The sequence below is a fragment of the Limulus polyphemus genome, unplaced genomic scaffold (assembly GCF_000517525.1).
Source record: "Limulus polyphemus unplaced genomic scaffold, Limulus_polyphemus-2.1.2 Scaffold6360, whole genome shotgun sequence".
Taxonomy (NCBI): domain Eukaryota; kingdom Metazoa; phylum Arthropoda; class Merostomata; order Xiphosura; family Limulidae; genus Limulus; species Limulus polyphemus.
Genome location: NW_013671970.1, coordinates 11,834 through 31,022, shown reverse-complemented (window position 1 = coordinate 31,022; position 19,189 = coordinate 11,834). Strand labels below are relative to the sequence as shown.

Here is a 19,189-nt window from a genome sequence, read left to right as displayed (position 1 = left end):
ACAAATTATGGGATTGACCATCGCATTATAATAACCCCACAACTGAAATTGTGAGCATGTTTGATAATGTGGATTTGAACTCACTATCCACAGATTGCAGCTGAGTGACCTAATTAGTCAAAGAGGCTGATTTAGGATAGGCATCCATACAGTGAAAGTGAGTGATCACACAGAGCTGTACAAAGATAAACATTTTACTTGAGTTCAGTAACGTAGAAATACTTTCTAAAGCCTGTCGGAGTAGATACACAGATTTAAGTGTTTCATGTGTTACTTTTCTCAAACTTGTGAAAGTGGATATACAGATTTTTAATTACACTATGCTTCACATCTTGTCCACTTGTGATAATTAATTTGATTAATAAAAGTAACATGTCTCTTATACCATAATTATGTATTATTACAAAACAAAGATAATTTGATACATGTTTTGACCACATTTGTTTGTGTCTTCATCAGGCAGTACTGACCAACAGGAAGGCCTGATGAAGACACAAACAAATGTGGCTAAAACATGTATCAAAATATCTTTGTTTAATAATAATACATAATTATGATTTAAGAGGTGTATTACTTCTATTAATTAAATGCCAGAAGATACATAAGTAAACTAATTATATTGTATTTGAATATCACCAAATTATATAATTGAGAGTTAAGAAATGTCACACAGAATGTATACACAAGTAAAGTTTACATAAAATGTTGTATTACAATAATAAAGTGATGGAAAGAAGTAACCATTAATTATACTTTCCAACAAGAAATACTTTAAGTAGAGAAAACAGCTCGATATCTAATAAACTATAGTTATAAAAATATAATGTTTGTTTTTCTACCGGAAAAATATTTGTAATTATCTGATCTGCAACTCACACAATAAAAGAAAAACTATCCATACCAATACAGTTTAATCACATGCCCTAGCTTCAAAGATAAATCTTTATTCTTGAGAAGACTGAACTCGTGTAAATCATGCACAAAACATGGGGTAGTCTGTGTTTATATGACTATGAGCTAGATAGAATATTATCCCCCCCCCCCCATCCTACTATTTATAAATCACTCTATAATATTATAGTCAGCATCACAGCATATTTGAATCAAAGAAAACCAAAAAAAGTAATTATCAAGAGCTAATAGAAACGATACTAACAGCTGCTCTTTTGGCAAATTCAAGGTGTAGTTGATCTATTTTCTCCAGAACTGTTTCTGCTTCCTATAGTTGAAACAAAAACACAGGTGTGAGACTAAAATTTTCACAGAATGTCATGATCTATACATCATCACCTTTTTAGTCATTTAAAAAACCTAAATATTGACAAACAAACAAACATTAGGACTAAAACATACACAATGTCATGATCTATACATCACCTTGTTAGTCATTTAAAAACCTAAATATTGACAAACAAACAAACATTAGGACTAAAACATACACAGAATGTCATGATCTATACATCATCACCTTGTTAGTCATTTAAAAAATCTAAATATTGACAAACAAACATTAGGACTAAAACATACACAATGTTATGATCTATACATCATCACCTTGTTAGTCATTTAAAAAAACCTAAATACTGACAAACAAACAAACATTAGGACTAAAACATACACAATGTCATGATCTATACATCACCTTGTTAGTCATTTAAAAAACCTAAATATTGACAAACAAACATACATTAGGACTAAAACATATATAGAATGTAATAATAACAACACTGTCATTCTTTCTATGAATTTAAAATGTAAGTATGATAAACAAAAACAGACATAAGGACTAAAATACCATAAAACATTAACACCTACATTAATCAATCTACAAAATCGAAATATCAAAAACAAAACAGTCATGTTAGAGAATTTTCCAAGTTCATAAAAACTACAAAAGAAAAAAATCAATTACTCAGAAAAAATACTACTGCAAGACAATTAAAACTAGACAAGAGAAAATATTTTAATAATTAATATTCAAAAACTGATGTAGTTTTTTATCTTATAATCATCAATTAGAACATGTTAAAAATGTTACAACTTAATTGTTTGAAAACAATAATAATTTGATTATATAGTCCATGTATTACATGAAACATAGAAAACGAAAAAACCTTTTTTTGAAATATATAGACTAAAAACATAATCCACCATAACTTTAATTCAAGCCTTACAGAAATCTGACGGTAAAGATATTTACCTCAAGGTCAAAATGTCGTTTTTGAGTCAAGGTTCCTAGGCGGTTCCACTGATCACATATTTGTTGACATCGGTTGTTAATGGTAGGTAAATCATGGTAATCCAAAGCACTAAAACAACAGAATGGAAATGAACACTGAACTAGGCATACCTATAAAGAATACCTGATTTAATTTTAGTGTTTGTGCGGAAGCATGTTTCTGTAACGTTTCCTGCTCTAATAAGATTAGTTTAGGACACCAGGCAGCAGTAAGGCTAAATACGACCAAGAATAACTCTCTTATTACGGGCTCAGTCAATTCAACCTAAATCTTGACTTACTTTATTGGTGTTATGTGCGCAACCGCGCGTGTTAATCAATCATACTATTCACTTACTTAGTTAGCACTACAAAAGTACTTACTCTATTGTATATATATACAGTATCTATACATCAAATAAAGATTGTTTTTTTTCCAATGTTTTAGACAGTAATGTCTAATTCACAGATAACAAAATGTAATTTCTGTGTTTGAAAATAAAAACTTACTTTAGCTCCTGAGCAATAGCTGCTATTTGTTCCACTCTATCTTGGTGAGCAGCTAGATCACTTTCGAAAGCTTCATGTTTCTTTTTCAAAGCCTACAGTGGGTGAATTCACACCAAGTACAATTATTTGATTAGAGCCATAACCAACAGATAATAAACATTTACTTTTCACACACTGCTCACAAAACTACCAAGATTACATATATTCAACTTTTGTTCTTAATTAACCTTTTCATTATTAAAAAAAGAAATAATAAATTATCTTAAACAACACTTTATCTCTACAATAACAGCATCAAGATAAATATGAGCAGGAAAGAAGTGACAGAACTAAATTTGAACTTCACATATATATTTTCATTATGTTATTAACTTGTGTTTGTAAAGATTTCATAGCTTGTTTGCGTAAATATTGGATGCGTGTTGTTATGTTTAACTATTTCTAACGTTTACAATTATTCGTTCATTTTCAACATCAATTTCACCAAGTTAAATCATAATTTACTTTTTATTTCTTGCCTTTACACTTTCTCTTCCCAGATGACAGAAAGAGACCACTATTTCTACAAAAAATAACAGACTGAACTCGTACAATTTACTATTGTAAAATATACTGATTATTCATAGAAACAAGTTTTTAGCAATTAATAAAAAATACTGTTTTCTTACATGTGTAACAGTTCAATGGCAATAGATAGGCAACAGTAAAAAGGTAGTGTTTTCTCACAGAAGTAACACTTCAACAACAATCAATAGTCAACAGTGAAAAAGGTAGTGTTTTCTCACAGAAGTAACACTTTAACGACAATAGATAGTCAACAGTAAGAAGATAGTGTTTTGTCACAGAAGTAACACTTTAACGACAATAGATAGTCAACAGTAAAAAGGTAGTGTTTTGTCACAGAAGTAACACTTTAACGACAATAGATAGTCAACAGTAAAAAGGTAGTGTTTTGTCACAGAAGTAACACTTTAACGACAATAGATAGTCAACAGTAAGAAGGTAGTGTTTTGTCACAGAAGTAACACTTCAACGACAACAGATAGTCAACAGTAAAAAGGTAGTGTTTTGTCCCAGAAGTAACATTTCAACGACAATAGATGGTCAACAGTAAAAAGGTAGTGTTCTGTCATAGAAGTAACACTTCAATGACAATAGATAGTCAACAGTAAAAAGGTAGTGTTTTGTCCCAGAAGTAACATTTCAACGACAACAGATAGTCAACAGTAAAAAGGTAGTGTTCTGTCCCAGAAGTAACACTTCAATGAAAATAAATAGTCAACAGTAAAAAGGTAGTGTTTTGTCATAGAAGTAACACTTCAACGACAATATATAGTCAACAGTGAAAAAGGTAGTGTTCTGTCATAGAAGTAACACTTCAATGACAATAGATAGTCAACAGTAAAAAGGTAGTGTTTTGTCCCAGAAGTAACATTTCAACGACAATAGATAGTCAAGAGTAAAAAGGTAGTGTTTTGTCACAGAAGTAACATTTCAACGACAACAGATAGTCAACAGTAAAAAGGTAGTGTTTTGTCCCAGAAGTAACATTTCAACGACAACAGATAGTCAACAGTAAAAAGGTAGTGTTTTGTCCCAGAAGTAACATTTCAACAACAACAGATAGTCAAGAGTAAAAAGGTAGCGTGCTGTCCCAGAAGTAACACTTCAATGAAAATAAATAGTCAACAGTAAAAAGGTAGTGTTTTGTCATAGAAGTAACACTTCAACGACAATAGATAGTCAACAGTGAAAAAGGTAGTGTTCTGTCATAGAAGTAACACTTCAATGACAATAGATAGTCAACAGTAGAAAGGTGGTGTTTTGTCCCAGAAGTAACATTTCAACGACAATAGATAGTCAACAGTAAAAAGGTAGTGTTTTGTCATAGACGTAACACTTCAACGACAACAGATAGTCAACAGTAAAAAGGTAGCGTTTTGTCACAGAAGTAACACTTCAATGACAATAGATAGTCAACAGTAAAAAGGTAGTGTTTTGTCCCAGAAGTAACATTTCAACGACAACAGATAGTCAACAGTAAAAAGGTAGCGTTTTGTCACAGAAGTAACACTTCAACGACAATAGATAGTCAGTAGTAAAAAGTCCTTTTTTGTCACGAAACCTTACTTCCTACCTAGTATATTTATTATCAGAAACCTGTCACACGATTTAAACAAAGCTGATTTACAAACTTCACTTACTTTGACTTCATTCAGTCGACAGTTTCGAAAATCTTGACTTTCTAGCATTTCCTCCTTTCCTCGTGTCCACTCTTCATGGTTGTCAGCCTTGTGTTGAAATTTTTGGGCCAGATGATCCAGTCGTTGCAGTCTGAAGTATAAATAATACAAGTCACATTGTGGCATGCCAACAAAAACAAATATCCATCCAGTTTTAACTCATTCAGCTTACCACATTGTTTTATTGATCTAAAATAAACAAATTTCTAGTTGGTTATAATTTCAACATCTCAAAACAAGTAGTCAAAATAAAACTATGATGTCATTTTAAATTCATCTTTAGATTTCATCAATCTTCATTATTTATGTAGTAGTTTGAATTTTTTAAAAGTGACCTACAAGTAAGCACTAGTAGGGTTAGCTCAGTTGGCAGAGCACTCATCTGGCATATGAAAGGTTTCAGGTCCACATTAGAAGCAAGGAAACATACATATTTACACATGTTATAGAAAAAATGTGGTAATTCATTTTTACAACATTTGAAAATCCTTAGAATATTTTACATTTTGGCACTTTTTGTTTCTACTTAAGTGTTTTGAACAACTAAAAGATTACAATTCAGTATCATCTCACATTTAATTAAATAGGATATCATGTAGTAGATAGTTAAAGACGGTTACCTCAGCTGTATGTAATTAAACAATATCTTTAGTAGATAGTTAAAGATGGTTACCTCAGCTGTATGTAATTAAACAATATCTTTAGTAGATAGTTAAAGATGGTTACCTCAGCTGTATGTAATTAAACAATATCTTTAGTAGATAGTTAAAGACGGTTACCTCAACTGTATGTAATTAAACAATATCTTAGGTAGATAGTTACCTCAACTGTATGTAATTAAACAATATCTTTAGTAGACAGTTAAAGACAGTTACCTCAACTGTATGTAATTAAACAATATCTTTAGTAGATAGTTAAAGATGGTTACCTCAACTGTATGTAATTAAACAATATCTTTAGTAGATAGTTAAAGATGGTTACCTCAACTGTATGTAATTAAACAATATCTTAGGTAGATAGTTAAAGATGGTTACCTCAACTGTATGTAATTAAACAATATCTTTAGTAGATAATTAAAGACGGTTACCTCAGCTGTATGTAATTAAACAATATCTTTAGTAGAAAGTTAAAGATGGTTACCTCAACATCTCAGACAAAAGCCATTCTTCAAATCCTTTCTCAGCTGTTTCTAGTATTTTCCATGCACTGGCAATGTCCTAAGCAAAAGTACATATCTTAGAAAATTTGTCAATTGGATACAATTTGTGTTTCATCGAAACATAACAAGAAAAAAAAAAGCATGAAGAAAGTATTCATAATACTTTAGAATCTCAAGTTGACCGGCAAATCATGTTTGAACTTCACTGATAGTTTTCAGGCCTTTAAGCACTATGCTACCTTCTCTTCCTGATGACTTGCTTTGAAACATAGTCTGAAACTGTTTAGAGACCGAGAAATGTTAATAGAAAATGGAACTTCTACACAATCTATATCTAATATGCTAAGATTATGCCAGTGGTCTCTATCTACCTTATTCTAAAATATCATTAAGCCTGTAGCAATAAAGTAATACATAAATTTGTCAGCTAAGTACTCTCTGCCATTGTGGTTCCAATGTATTTAATCTAGTACCTCTCATGGAGGCAAGGTTACACTAGAAATAATAATTGATAAAGACAACTTGTTAACGTAACATTTAGCAACAGGATCCATCTTCCCCCTCCACTAAGAAACCTCTGAAACCAGAGGTATCACTAAGCACTGTCACACGGGGTCCGTGCCCTGATTCTATTTGACAATACCCCGAATTCCTAATTGGTTGTCCTGACAAATCATAACAGAAAACCATTATTGATATCATCCTGAAACACCAAAAATTCCCATGCCTATGGGCCTGAGCCCCTAACTGTTTAAGTACATAGCAATGCCTCTGTCTGAATCTACTTAAAAAAAGAGTTTCACATCTCTAGTTACAGCATTCATAGTAAAGTGTGGATAAATTCAAACCTACTGTACAGCACAAAGACAATATAGCTTTGGACTGAATTTCACTAGCCAGTCATTGCACTGAAATTGTTATTCTCACATACTTCATTGGAAATATTTCTTTTTACAACACTGGAATATTTTGTGGCACACACACATACACACACACACTCAACAGCAACACATCCTGGGGAAACATGGCCTATCTAGTTATAAAAACTAAAACATTATCTAGTTCAAAGTATATGTAAGTGGAAACAAGCATGTTGTTCATTTTATATCATTAATACTGGTATCTTTCATGTTGATGTTACAAGTATAAATCACCAATACTAGTATCTTTCATGTTGTTGTTACAAGTATAGATCATTAATACTAGTATCCTTCATGTTGATGTTACAAGTAAATATCATTAATACTAGTATCCTTCATGTTGATGTTACAAGTATAGATCATTAATACTAGTATTCTTCATGTTGATGTTACAAGTATAGATCATTAATACTAGTATCTTTCATGTTGATGTTACAAGTATAGATCACTAATACTAGTATCTTTCATATTGATGTTACAAGTATAGATCACTAATACTAGTATCTTTCATGTTGATATTACAAGTATAAATCACTAATACTAGTATCCTTGATGTCAATATTACAAATATTACAAGGAGACTTTGTTCTTAACTTTATCCAAGACAATGAGATAAGTGAACCAAACAACATTACAAGATGTAAAGATTTCTACTTACAGACACCATCTTGCCTTCACTAGGAAGATATGCTGGCCGGTTACTTAGTCTTAGTTTAGTCTGAAGCGTGTTGAAGTTTGTCTCCAGTTTGGCTTTCTGTTCTACTCTAGGAGGCTTGACCACCCTCCTGTACTTTCGAAACTCTTCTAAGTTGTCTTGAACACCACTTAAAGTGTTGTCCGTTGTTCTGTTTTCAAGCCAAGGAGTCGTTTTTTGAATCCATTCCAGCAACTGAGATACAAAAAATAAAATAAAAAACGTTTCTATTATACATTTCTTCAGCAATTAAACTGTGCCTGATGTTCAACTAATGGCTACTGAATCCTAAAATAATCTACAAATGACTTATCACCAAAATAACAAATATTCTTGTCAGTTGATGAAATACAATTACACAGTAATGGCTCCTATTTTTAAGAAGAATATTGAAATTAATCAAAGCCTTAAAGGTAATAATTCTTATATTGTTGTGCTAAAATGATATGATGTGCTATGAACTATAAAGTTTGAGCAGACAGTACAATTTGACACGTTAAACCTTTTTTAGGTTCCTAGTTCTTAAATATTGAAATGTGTTTGACAAAAGAAAAATTAATAAATAATTGCAAGGATCCACACATTTTTAAATATTTATCAAAATGTGCATTTCTGTGAATTAAATTAAACTGACCAAAGTGACGTACTCTGTTGCTGTCTACGTATTTTATCATTTCAATATAACACTCTTAAACCACAAAAAATGTTTTAAGGTTTCTCATACAAGTACTAAAAATGTAAATGTTGTAACCATGATGGACTAAAAACCTCTGTGTGTTAATACGCTTGAAGCCTAGCAGGTAACGGTTTCTACGAGACAAAAAAGAACTTGAACTTTCCTTACTAAACATCTACGTATTGTGAAAGTAACAAGCTTTTATAAACATTTCTTTATTGTGATGCTGCAAATCTGTTACCCTAAAATGTATTAAGGTTTATTATTCATGGTTTTAAATAACTTCAAAATTCTGTGATCTTTAATCAATTTATCCATGTAGGAATAGCCATGATTCCAATTTTGGTGTTTCAAATCATTTCTAAGTTTTGTGATTTTTAACATAAGAATGTATATTTCACAGTGAAATAATAAAGTTAATATTTTCCTCCACTGAAAGATAGATACTTACTGATAGATACTTACCTCCTCTCACAAAATTGCTTTCCTCAATTTGTACTGCCCTCTATATGCACAAATCTTTATTCTCCATTAGCCTTTATACTCCCACCTACCTCTATGTGTTTTCCATGTGGTATAGTTGCATTGTAGCATGTAAATAGCCATGCAACAGCCCTCCACCAATAGGAGTGTTACATACCATCCTAGCACAGCTGACTTCCTCTATGCAGTGGAACCCATTCTTCACTTCGAGATTAAATATGGAAAAACACACCACAAGTGGGAAGTGTGAATAGAAGTAAGTATCTATCAGAAATATATTTTCAATGTATGAAAATATTAATTTCCAATATGATATCTCCTCTCACAAAATAGCTAGAATCCCACACTGAATGGTGTAAACGTTACCTACAACAGTCCTCTTCAGAAAGCATCTGAAGAGCATGCAAGGAGTGTGCCATCTCAATGAAGAAGAAACACTTGTGTGAAACTGCACAACATCTGAACCCTTGATGGATGAATGTGTCATGAAATGGGCAGAAAAGAGGCACAATCGAAAAGATAAAAGTCCCTTTGGTGTAAAGTGGCTAGGACACATCGGAACATAAATCAGAGGTTAACTCCAGTCCAAAACCAGCAGCACTGAGACTGGATCAATGAGCTCACAGTAGGAGGAGGGTCCTCTACCATTCACCCCTGTACCAAAAACACAAGTCATCATATGTGCATATCTAACATGACCAACATATGTATCCTCTGGGAATGGACATCTGAATGATGGTAGGAAGGTGGAAATGCAACATGGAGGGACAACTCCAGTCCAAATTCATGCACCATTGGGAATGTATCGTCCAGTACTCAGCAGGAGGAAGGTCTCAGCCCACTCACATGTGAGGACTTATGTTGACTGGTCTGGCTCCAACCAACACCAGTTGCCCGGGAACCAACATCCAGGTGGAGGAAGAAAGGAGGGCTCCCAGCCAAAGGGTGAACTGCATATTGGAATGTGATGGAAAAATTCCAGTCCACACGATAAAATATCTGGAATCATACATCAGATCTGCAGTAGAAGGACAGTCACACCACATACACCGACAGAATATTACCACCCTACTTAGTGGCTAGAAGCTGGTAAGTGGTAATGACTCCTGTACTCCACTAGAAGAGGGGGGAAAGAGATGTTTTGGAGAGTCAGGAAGAATGCAGCACTGGAGGAATTGCAATGGATGACAGTGAAACCATATTCTGATAAGCAGACCATAATCAATTTATAAAATCAAGGGAATGGCAGGGATGGGCAGCAATCCCCTTCTGCTTTATTCATGTTAGTCCATGAGTGGACTGTTCAGGATGAACATATTTATAAAGCAAGACACTACGAGGATGAACCTACAAGTAGTCTTGCAGAACACTCCATCTCAACAGTGAACATTAGCAACTTTAATGGTCATACAGTGTGGATTTAAGAATAAGTATAACTGAACAGGCATCATTCACCACACAACAGGATTCCAAAGGAAGTTTAAAGAGGCCCCTGTAAGAGAAAAATATATATAAGGAAAAAACTCATATCCACTCACAGATGAACCAATGAGTGAAGGATGGTGACAAGAGGTAGACGATATCTGGCCACGAAGGAAACTGCCAGACACTGTATATAATGTAAAAAAAAAGTATGAGAAGTGGTCCTACATGTCAGCCAGGACAATCTCCTCCAAAGGACAAGGAAGACAAGCAGCTAGACATTGTGAGAAGGCAAATCTGATGTGAGGAAAGGGAGTCAGAAGACAAGGAGGAACAGGTCATATGTGTAATTTTTCAAACTTATCCAGTTAGGATAAGAGGAGAAGGTCATGGGAAACTGAAGGATTTTAGTGTATAAACAATCTGGAATGGGAACAATGGAAGGGAATTGTGTAGATCCCAAACTGAACATAGGAGACAGTTGGGATCAGTATGGATATATAGATGGGAAATCAAAGGAAGGGAAATAGGAGTGGAGGCAACATTACCTTCACGTGCAGTAGAGGTTTTAAGGAGGAAGGTACAAACAGGATAGAGGAGAACATCAGTTGTGTGGTAAAGGTTATGAGAGACATCAAGTGAGAACACACCTGGCCATCAACATCCACAGGCCAACAGGAGGAGGAAGAAAGGTTTAATGATAGGTGATATAAGAAACAGGAAGCCAGTGGTTAAAAGGCATGTAGGACAACATTAAGAACAAAACAAGAGGGAAATTATAGGACATGAAAATACATGGCAGAAATGGGAAAAATGAAAGGTAGAGGATAACACTGCACTATAACCAGCAATGGTAGAAACAGAAAGACCATTATAAAAAGCCATGTAAAATTTGGATAAGGGATGAACTCCTGACAGAGATCAATGGCAAAAAATATGACACTGATGCTGGTACACTGAAATGGAAGCAGGGCAGACAGAGTGGAAAAGAAGGGACACTACCCGGGTGGAAAGTTCAGAACCTCTTACAATGGACTGGACTGTTGAGCTCCCATTGATCATGAAGTATCCCTTGAAGAGAACTCATGTGGGCACAACCAAGGGGAATAAGGGCCTCCAAGGAAGTCCCCAAAAAGAAAAAGAACCTCTCATGCAGGTAGGAAAAGTGTGGATTGATCCTTCTGAATGATAAACTCCAAGGAACACAGTCGGAGGGGAGAAGGTAATTGAAGAATACCCCAAGATGAATGATGTATTAAGTCCATGTGAAAACAGACTTCTCTACCTTGATCAGCCAACCCACCCGAGCAGCTTCCCTGAGGAGAAACTGTGCATTGATGGAAGAAGCTGAAAGCGAAGAAACCAGTCATCCATGTAGTGATGGAAACAAAGTCCATGCAAATGAAGAAGTTGGCAAATGCCTGGACCACCTGAGAAAATATGTAGGGAGCTGAGGTCAACCCAAAAGGGAGAGCTTGGAACCGATATACACATTCACCATGGACAAAACAAAGAGAATGTTGGGTTGCAGTGCAAATGGGGATATAAAGGTAAGCATTGGACATTGATCTTTGACATCCAAAGACCTGAAATAAAAGCCTACTGAAGAGAAAGGAAAGACTCCATGGTAAGCCAAGGAACTTCCATATAGCAGTTCAGACAAGAGAGATTGATAACAGGATGAAAATCCCCAGTTTTATTAGGGATTACAAGAAGACAGGAATAGAAACCTGGAAGAGTATGAAAAACTGGTTCTATAGCACCCAGGAGGTGAAGGTATTGAATCACAGCAGAAAGATGCTGGCTGGAAAGGGTGAAGGGAATAGGAAAAGGTGATAGGGGAGGTGGAGAAAGAAAATGAAGGGAGAGTCTTTCTGATAAGACCCAAACAAACCCATCAGTTTGTGGTAAACGTCTCCCAAAATCTGCAAAAAGAAGCAGTCTAGCCCTTACGGGACCCAATCCCATGGGAAAATCACCAGTATCATTGGCAGCATGTGGGTCAGCAGTAAACAAGTATATGCAGTGAAGGAGCAACCCGTGAGGAAGGAACAGGTAAGAAAGAAGAAGATGGGGAAATTGTGACAAATGTGTGTGGCCAGAGAGGAGAGGGAAGTTTGCAAATGACATATTTCAGTCATGACTCCAATAAGTCAGGAACCTCCCCAAAAGCAATTTACTCTAAAAAGGGGGCCTTGCGTAGATTTCGCAAAGATGAGGGAAGAGACGAACGAGTTAAAAGAGCATCACTACCTAAGAGATCTCAGGAGCCATGCATGGAGTGAAAGGGCAGAAGAAGGACAAGTGTGCCAATGTGGACAGGAGTAAACAAGTGTACACTGTGAAGGAACAGGTAAGGGAGATGAAGGAGGGTGGGGAAGATTGTGACAAATGTGTGGCCAGGGAGGAGAGGGAAGTATGTAAAGTGGTAGAATCCACTCATGACTCCAATGAGTCAGGAAGAACCCCCTCAAAAAAGGGGACTTGCATAGATTTTACAAACATGAGGGGAAGATGCACAAGTTAAAAAAGCGTCCCTAATAAGAGGTCTCAACAACAAAGAAGCCATGTCTGGAAGAAAAGTGGAGAAGGACAAGTGTGCCAATGTGGACAGGAGGAGGAAATGGTCACACGTCAATAAAGAAGATAATGGGTCATAGAACATAGGAGACAAAACACAACATACCTGTAATACTAACTCCAGAAAAGGTGAAAAGTCGTGGCACTTCCATGGTTTCAGAATGAGACTGCACGATAAAAAAGATGGAGGGAAAAGGCCATCCAAATTCTCATCATCCTGTTTTGGCTCCCCTGAGAAGGAGAGAAGTGGCTGATGTTCATGAGACCCATGGCCACATGAAGGAAAACATCTCCTGGCAGACAAGAGCCAAAGCTTTCTCAGCCAATAACATAAAATCTCAAGCCATCATGATAAGCTGTTGGTTCATCAGTAGTGTCTGAAACAGTAGTAGTTGTGATTTGAAACTGTAAATTCACGTTAACCTTATCATTACAGGTTTTCCTACGGTTTGGGTCAGAGGGCATGTCATCACGTTTGTAGACTTACATTCAAAATTTTATTGAACTACTATTTTATGAATGTATGTCAATAAGTTTGGTATCAATTTGTAGATTATAATTAAAATTTTAGTATTATATATTAGTTAATTTCATAATTTAAAAATAAGTATTAAAACAAAATTCTAAAATATCAATTTTTGTGTGTCACGTGGTATATTGAACGCAGCTTTGGTTTAAATTAGATGTTTGTGATGTCCAAGTACAAAGTCTATAGTTTCTTATGAAATAAAAACTCAAATTACTGATATTGACAAGAAAGAATATAAAATAAGAACCTCCTATCTTTTCTATTTTCTGAGATATTATTATATTTAGCATATCAAACACGGTGGTCCTGACCATCTCTTTCATTTTTGGAAATGCTTGTTTAAGTATGACTACTTGTCTCTATGAAGTGTTTATAACCAATCGAAAGCACAGCAAAATGTTCGCATAGGAAAAACCATCTTTTTCACTGTATATTGCAAAGAAGAGGTAAAACAAAACGGTGATTGAAAAATTATATTTTTTTAGACCCAAATACAGCTTAGTTAGTAAGCCTGATAAATTACAGTGGAATCCTGTGGTACTGATATAATAATTTATTATTTTTTTCTTATTTCAAAATGCAAACATAAAACCTAAAAAATTATTTTGTTTTACATACTCCACATGCAAAATTCAAAAAGGCTTAGCAAATTATGAAAAGCAAGTACAAATTTCGTAAGTAGAAGAGATTGTTTTCTGTATTTCTTTATTTACTGTTCTATGTTTTAAGAAAACTAATTGAAATTTAAGAATTTATTTGTATGTAGTAATAAAATACATACATATATAATACAATTGTATTCTACAAAATACTCGTCCATTAAAACAAAGCCAAAACAGTTGCACTTTGTAAAGGCCATTTTATGTTATTAGATACAATAACATAAAGCTGCACGACCTCATGCAACTTCTGTAATGTTAGTCAGACATGGTTGAAAGGTCAATAAAATAAAAACAATAAATATATATAGATTAATGTTACTGTTTAATGTTTACTGATAAACTGCAAAATGTCATGAAGATATACATACATTTTAAAAAGTAATGGTATAATTACTTTATGGTTACTTTGGTGGGTATGGGCTGGGTGGAATCCACCCAGACTGTAGTCAAAGAGTTAATTTACCTAAGTGTAATAACACTCCATTGAAAATAAATGAAGTCAACAGGAAGCAGTTACAAAACCACACAAAAAAGATAATAAACAGAATTTAAAATATTTCAAATTATTTGTTTGTTTGTTTTGAAGTTAAGCACAAAGCTACACAATGGGCTATCTGTGCTCTGCCCACCATGGGTATCGAAACCCGGTCTCTGGTGTTGTAAGTCCGCAGACATACCGCTGTGCCACTGGGGGGCAATTCAAATTAAAAAACAATTTTCTAAAGGTGGAAAATGAAGGCAAAGTCACAAATTCAAAAATCAATTGAACCCCAAATTAACCAAGCAACAAGCGAGATATCTGATCATTGTCATGCCAAATTGAGAAGTGAAGATTAGGTTCTACTGCAGAGAGGGAGTCAGCTGCATTAAGAGGGCTTGTTGTACTCCTAATGCATACTTACTTGCATGCTACAATGCAGCTATACCATATGGAGGTAGGAGGGACCATAAAGGCTAGTGGCGAGCAAACATTTTTACTTATAGAGGGCAGTACAAATCGAAGAAAGCTATTTTATGAGAGGAGGTAAGATATCATATCCAAATCATGTTTTGTTAACTTTGGTGTTTTGAAAATTTGTGTTCTTTAATTAGAGTACGCATGTATAGTTTGTTGTAAATTACAATCTTTTCAATACTTACATCACTGACTAATCTCTCATATTCGTCCATTAACCTCTCATTTTCTTGGTTCACTTTCAACACTTTACAGATACGATTTGATGCTGTCTCTGCCTGAAATATAATAAGACGTTCAAGTGTCTAGAATAAGTATAACATCTTTATTAGTCTTAATATAAAAACAGGAGGATTATTTCATCTCAAACACAATCAGTTGTAAAGTCCTACAGAAAATTTTTCATTCATCGTCTTCTTACATTTTATTAAATAAAATTTAACGAATGTTTACAATTATCAAAAGATTAACTTACTTGCTGAGCTCCAGAGAAAGTATGATAATATGAAGAAACATATGTCATGACTGCTCTTTCATCTGGCATAGCAGTGGTGTTGAGATCTGAGACAAAAAACAACAACAATGCAACTGTTAGTAAACAAACTGTATGAGACAATTAAGGGAAATAAGTGAAAAATAGGCTTAGATATATATATATATATATATATCAAACTAACGCCATCTATTTACTGTAAATATATCACACACACATAAACAAAAGTTTTAACTTATATTAAAAGACAGAGCCTCTGAATTATTAAATAGATAATGACAACTATATATATTTAAAAAAAAAACAGGAAACAGCATGATAAAAATCTCCATCTTCAAATTATAATTACGAACATATTATGTACGGTAAGTAACAAGACATTCAGCATGAAAATTGTCAATGCTCAAAATTCATGATTACAATATTATGAATCTGGGTGAAGTTTGTTATTTTTGTTAATTTTTCACCCAAATTTAAAATTCTACATTTCTTTTGAGTCTAAACCTTTGGACTAATGTTTTTATTATGAAAGTTACATACTGTGTTCACACATTCAGTTTAACCATCTACTTTTTCCAATAACATTTCTAGCAACCCCCCCCCCCAAAAAAAGTTTTAAACACTATTGCAGAAATGTTTATTAAGCTTCATTTTGGAAAACCATTATGACTAATCACGGAGAAAAGTACAGAATTGTGGCAATTTAGATTTCAAGTACTTAACACTATTCTTTGTATACGTGCACAGTAGCCAGTACTGTAGTTTCACAGTAACATTAGAAAAGCAGCCAGTACTGTAGTTTCACAGTACCGTTAGAAAAGTAGCCAGTACTGTAGTTTTACAGTACCGTTAGAAAAGCAGCCAGTACTGTAGTTTTACAGTACTGTTAGAAAAGCAGCCAGTACTGTAGTTTTACAGTACTGTTAGAAAAGCAGCCAGTACTGTAGTTTCACGGTACCGTTAGAAAAGCAGCCAGTACTGTAGTTTCACAGTAAAGTTAGAAAAGCATCCAGTACTGTAGTTTCACAGTAAAGTTAGAAAAGCATCCAGTACTGTATCTTCACAGTAACATTAGAAAAGCATCCAGTACTGTAGCTTCACAGTAACAATAAAAAAGCATCCAGTACTGTAGCTTCACAGTAACAATAAAAAAGCATCCAGTACTGTAGCTTCACAGTACCGTTAGAAAAGCAGTCAGTACTGTAGTTTCACAGTAAAGTTAGAAAAGCAGCCAGTACTGTAGTTTCACAGTACCGTTAGAAAAGCAGCCAGTACTGTAGTTTCACAGTACCGTTAGAAAAGCAGCCAGTACTGTAGTTTCACAGTACTGTTAGAAAAGCAGCCAGTACTGTAGTTTCACAGTACCGTTAGAAAAGCAGCCAGTACTGTAGTTTCACAGTAAAGTTAGAAAAGCATCCAGTACTGTATCTTCACAGTAACATTAGAAAAGCAGCCAGTACTGTATCTTCACAGTACCGTTAGAAAAGCAGTCAGTACTGTAGCTTCACAGTAACATTAGAAAAGCATCCAGTACTGTAGCTTCACAGTAACGTTAGAAAAGCATTCAGTACCACAACTTTACAGAAAAGTTAGAAACCAATTTAGCATGGTAATAGGACAATAATAAATCTGAATAACATCTTCTTATAATGGAAGGCTCAGGTTGGTTTGATAAATGACAATCTATTTTCAACCATTCACATTTTATAAAAGATTTCATTCATTCATATAATAAACAGTTAAAGCTTTATACACATGTACTGTTTTATTACCCAAAGTTGAACTAAGAGTAACAACTACTAATGTTATTTTAAGTAAACTAAACTATTTTTCATTGTGTCATGCACTATCAGATAGAGATGACTACTTCTTACGTTAAAGTAATAAATGGTACGAACAAAAACATCAACAAAAATGTTATTAAGTACAAACACTTGTCAAAATACAAATCCTTATAATAGCTACAATCATTCACAGTACACCTTATATCACTAAAACCTTCTGAGCAGACACATTATTTGTTTTCGTTTCATAACACACTTTTTTATGCTTGTTAGTGCTTTTTCTTCACCATGCATAGTTTTTGTTACCTGTTGAAGCATGGCAGTTTGAATTTCATCAGCTGTGAGTGCTGGCACCCACTAACTCTGAAGAAGAAATAAAACCTGTTTTAATCTCCATTTTAGTAGTTCTACTGTTTTAATCTCCATTTTGGTATTGCTAGAATATGAAACAGTCAAAAAAGCTACTTACCTAGATTTCTTCATTTACATCAATTACTCAAAAGTTAAGTGTTTGTGATTTTAAGAAAAACAAAGAAACTAGAAGTTGTGAGGAACAAACAAAAAGAATGTTTAAAATACACTTGTATTAATTGTCTTAATAATATACAGAAAGGATTGAAAGGTACAACAAAGAAAACAAGAGATACACATTTTTATTTCAAATATTATGTCAAAAAGTTTGGACAATAAGAGTTTCAAGTATACGCAAAACATTCAATCAAAAGATATCTACAAGAACAGTAGCATAAGTAAACTGTCAATAGGATGTAATTCAAAGTTTTTTTAAATATCTGTATCTAATAGCCAAAATTACGTTCAGTTTAGGTTATTTTATTTAATGAGATGCGAGGAGCAAAAAAAAAACAATTCTTCCTTGCGTTAAATTACACAAAATAACTTTCAACGGTGCTTTCGTAGAAATAAGCACAAATAAAAGGTGGAGTAGTAAAGCAACAATGAGAAGAGTTGAAACAGAAAAAAATACAAAAACAAAAATAGAAGACAAATAATTTAATATTTCAATCAAATGTTCAACAGAAACATCATAAGGTACTGCTGACAAAATATAGATACATTTTAATCACTAGAGATTGTTTAATGATGAAAAGGTTCAAATACTTTTTATCTTGTCTGAACAGTACCTAGTCTCGTACAAGATTTGCACAGTCAATCAAACACATACTAGTCATCAAGTCTTCAAAGACTTTTTGTTTTTAAATAACACATTAATACTGAAAGAATTATAATACATTTACACTAACCTTCTGCATCTAACATTTTTGGAATGTTCAAGTGTTTTTCTGCAACATCGAAAGCGAGGTTCAGGTTTTCAACAGGGTTATCCTATTAATATGATATGTTAAACTAAATATTCGAGAAATAAACAAATTACTGTATTCACACAAAGTAAACAGAATAAAAAACTGAACATAGAACTAAAATATCTTAATAAAATCTGTATTAATTTCAAAAGCAAATGTAAAATCCATTAACTTCCAAATGTCCAGATGTACAGATTAGATGCATCTGTTATATGGTTTGTTTTATTCATCGCAAAAAAAAAAAAAAAATACATGGATGAAATAGTCTGAAACTTCAGAGTAGCTTTTAAAAAATACACAGTTTCTGTTAATAAAATACTATTTTTGTATGTGATATTTGTATAAATTTGTACCTTTTGAAAATTCAGATAGATTTCATTGTAAGAAGAATTTTTAATTAAAAGAAAATATACACCTGGAAAAAGTTAAGCACCCCCGTGTTTTTTTCAAGTGATTCAGATTCGACGTTCTTGTGACTGATTATAAATTACCATTCAATCTAAACGTGTTTATCAAATGAAATTATGCATTATTGGGCA

General features: G+C 33.7%; 1 protein-coding gene across 3 annotated transcripts in view; it reads right to left on the bottom strand.

Moving 5' to 3' along the window:
• The window catches only part of LOC106473640 (alpha-actinin-like), a 45,973-nt gene that overhangs the window by 18,104 nt on the left and 8,680 nt on the right, over positions 1-19,189 (bottom strand). For all 3 annotated transcript variants that reach the window (XM_022402045.1, XM_022402046.1, XM_022402047.1), the window contains exons 4-12: positions 18,591-18,672; positions 15,527-15,612; positions 15,237-15,329; positions 7,709-7,939; positions 6,112-6,188; positions 4,933-5,062; positions 2,729-2,820; positions 2,201-2,309; positions 1,157-1,219 (exon numbers count right to left, since the gene is read on the bottom strand). In XM_022402045.1, coding sequence (XP_022257753.1) covers positions 1,157-1,219; positions 2,201-2,309; positions 2,729-2,820; positions 4,933-5,062; positions 6,112-6,188; positions 7,709-7,939; positions 15,237-15,329; positions 15,527-15,612; positions 18,591-18,672 — 963 coding nt within the window. The remainder of the gene's footprint in view (positions 1-1,156; positions 1,220-2,200; positions 2,310-2,728; positions 2,821-4,932; positions 5,063-6,111; positions 6,189-7,708; positions 7,940-15,236; positions 15,330-15,526; positions 15,613-18,590; positions 18,673-19,189) is intronic.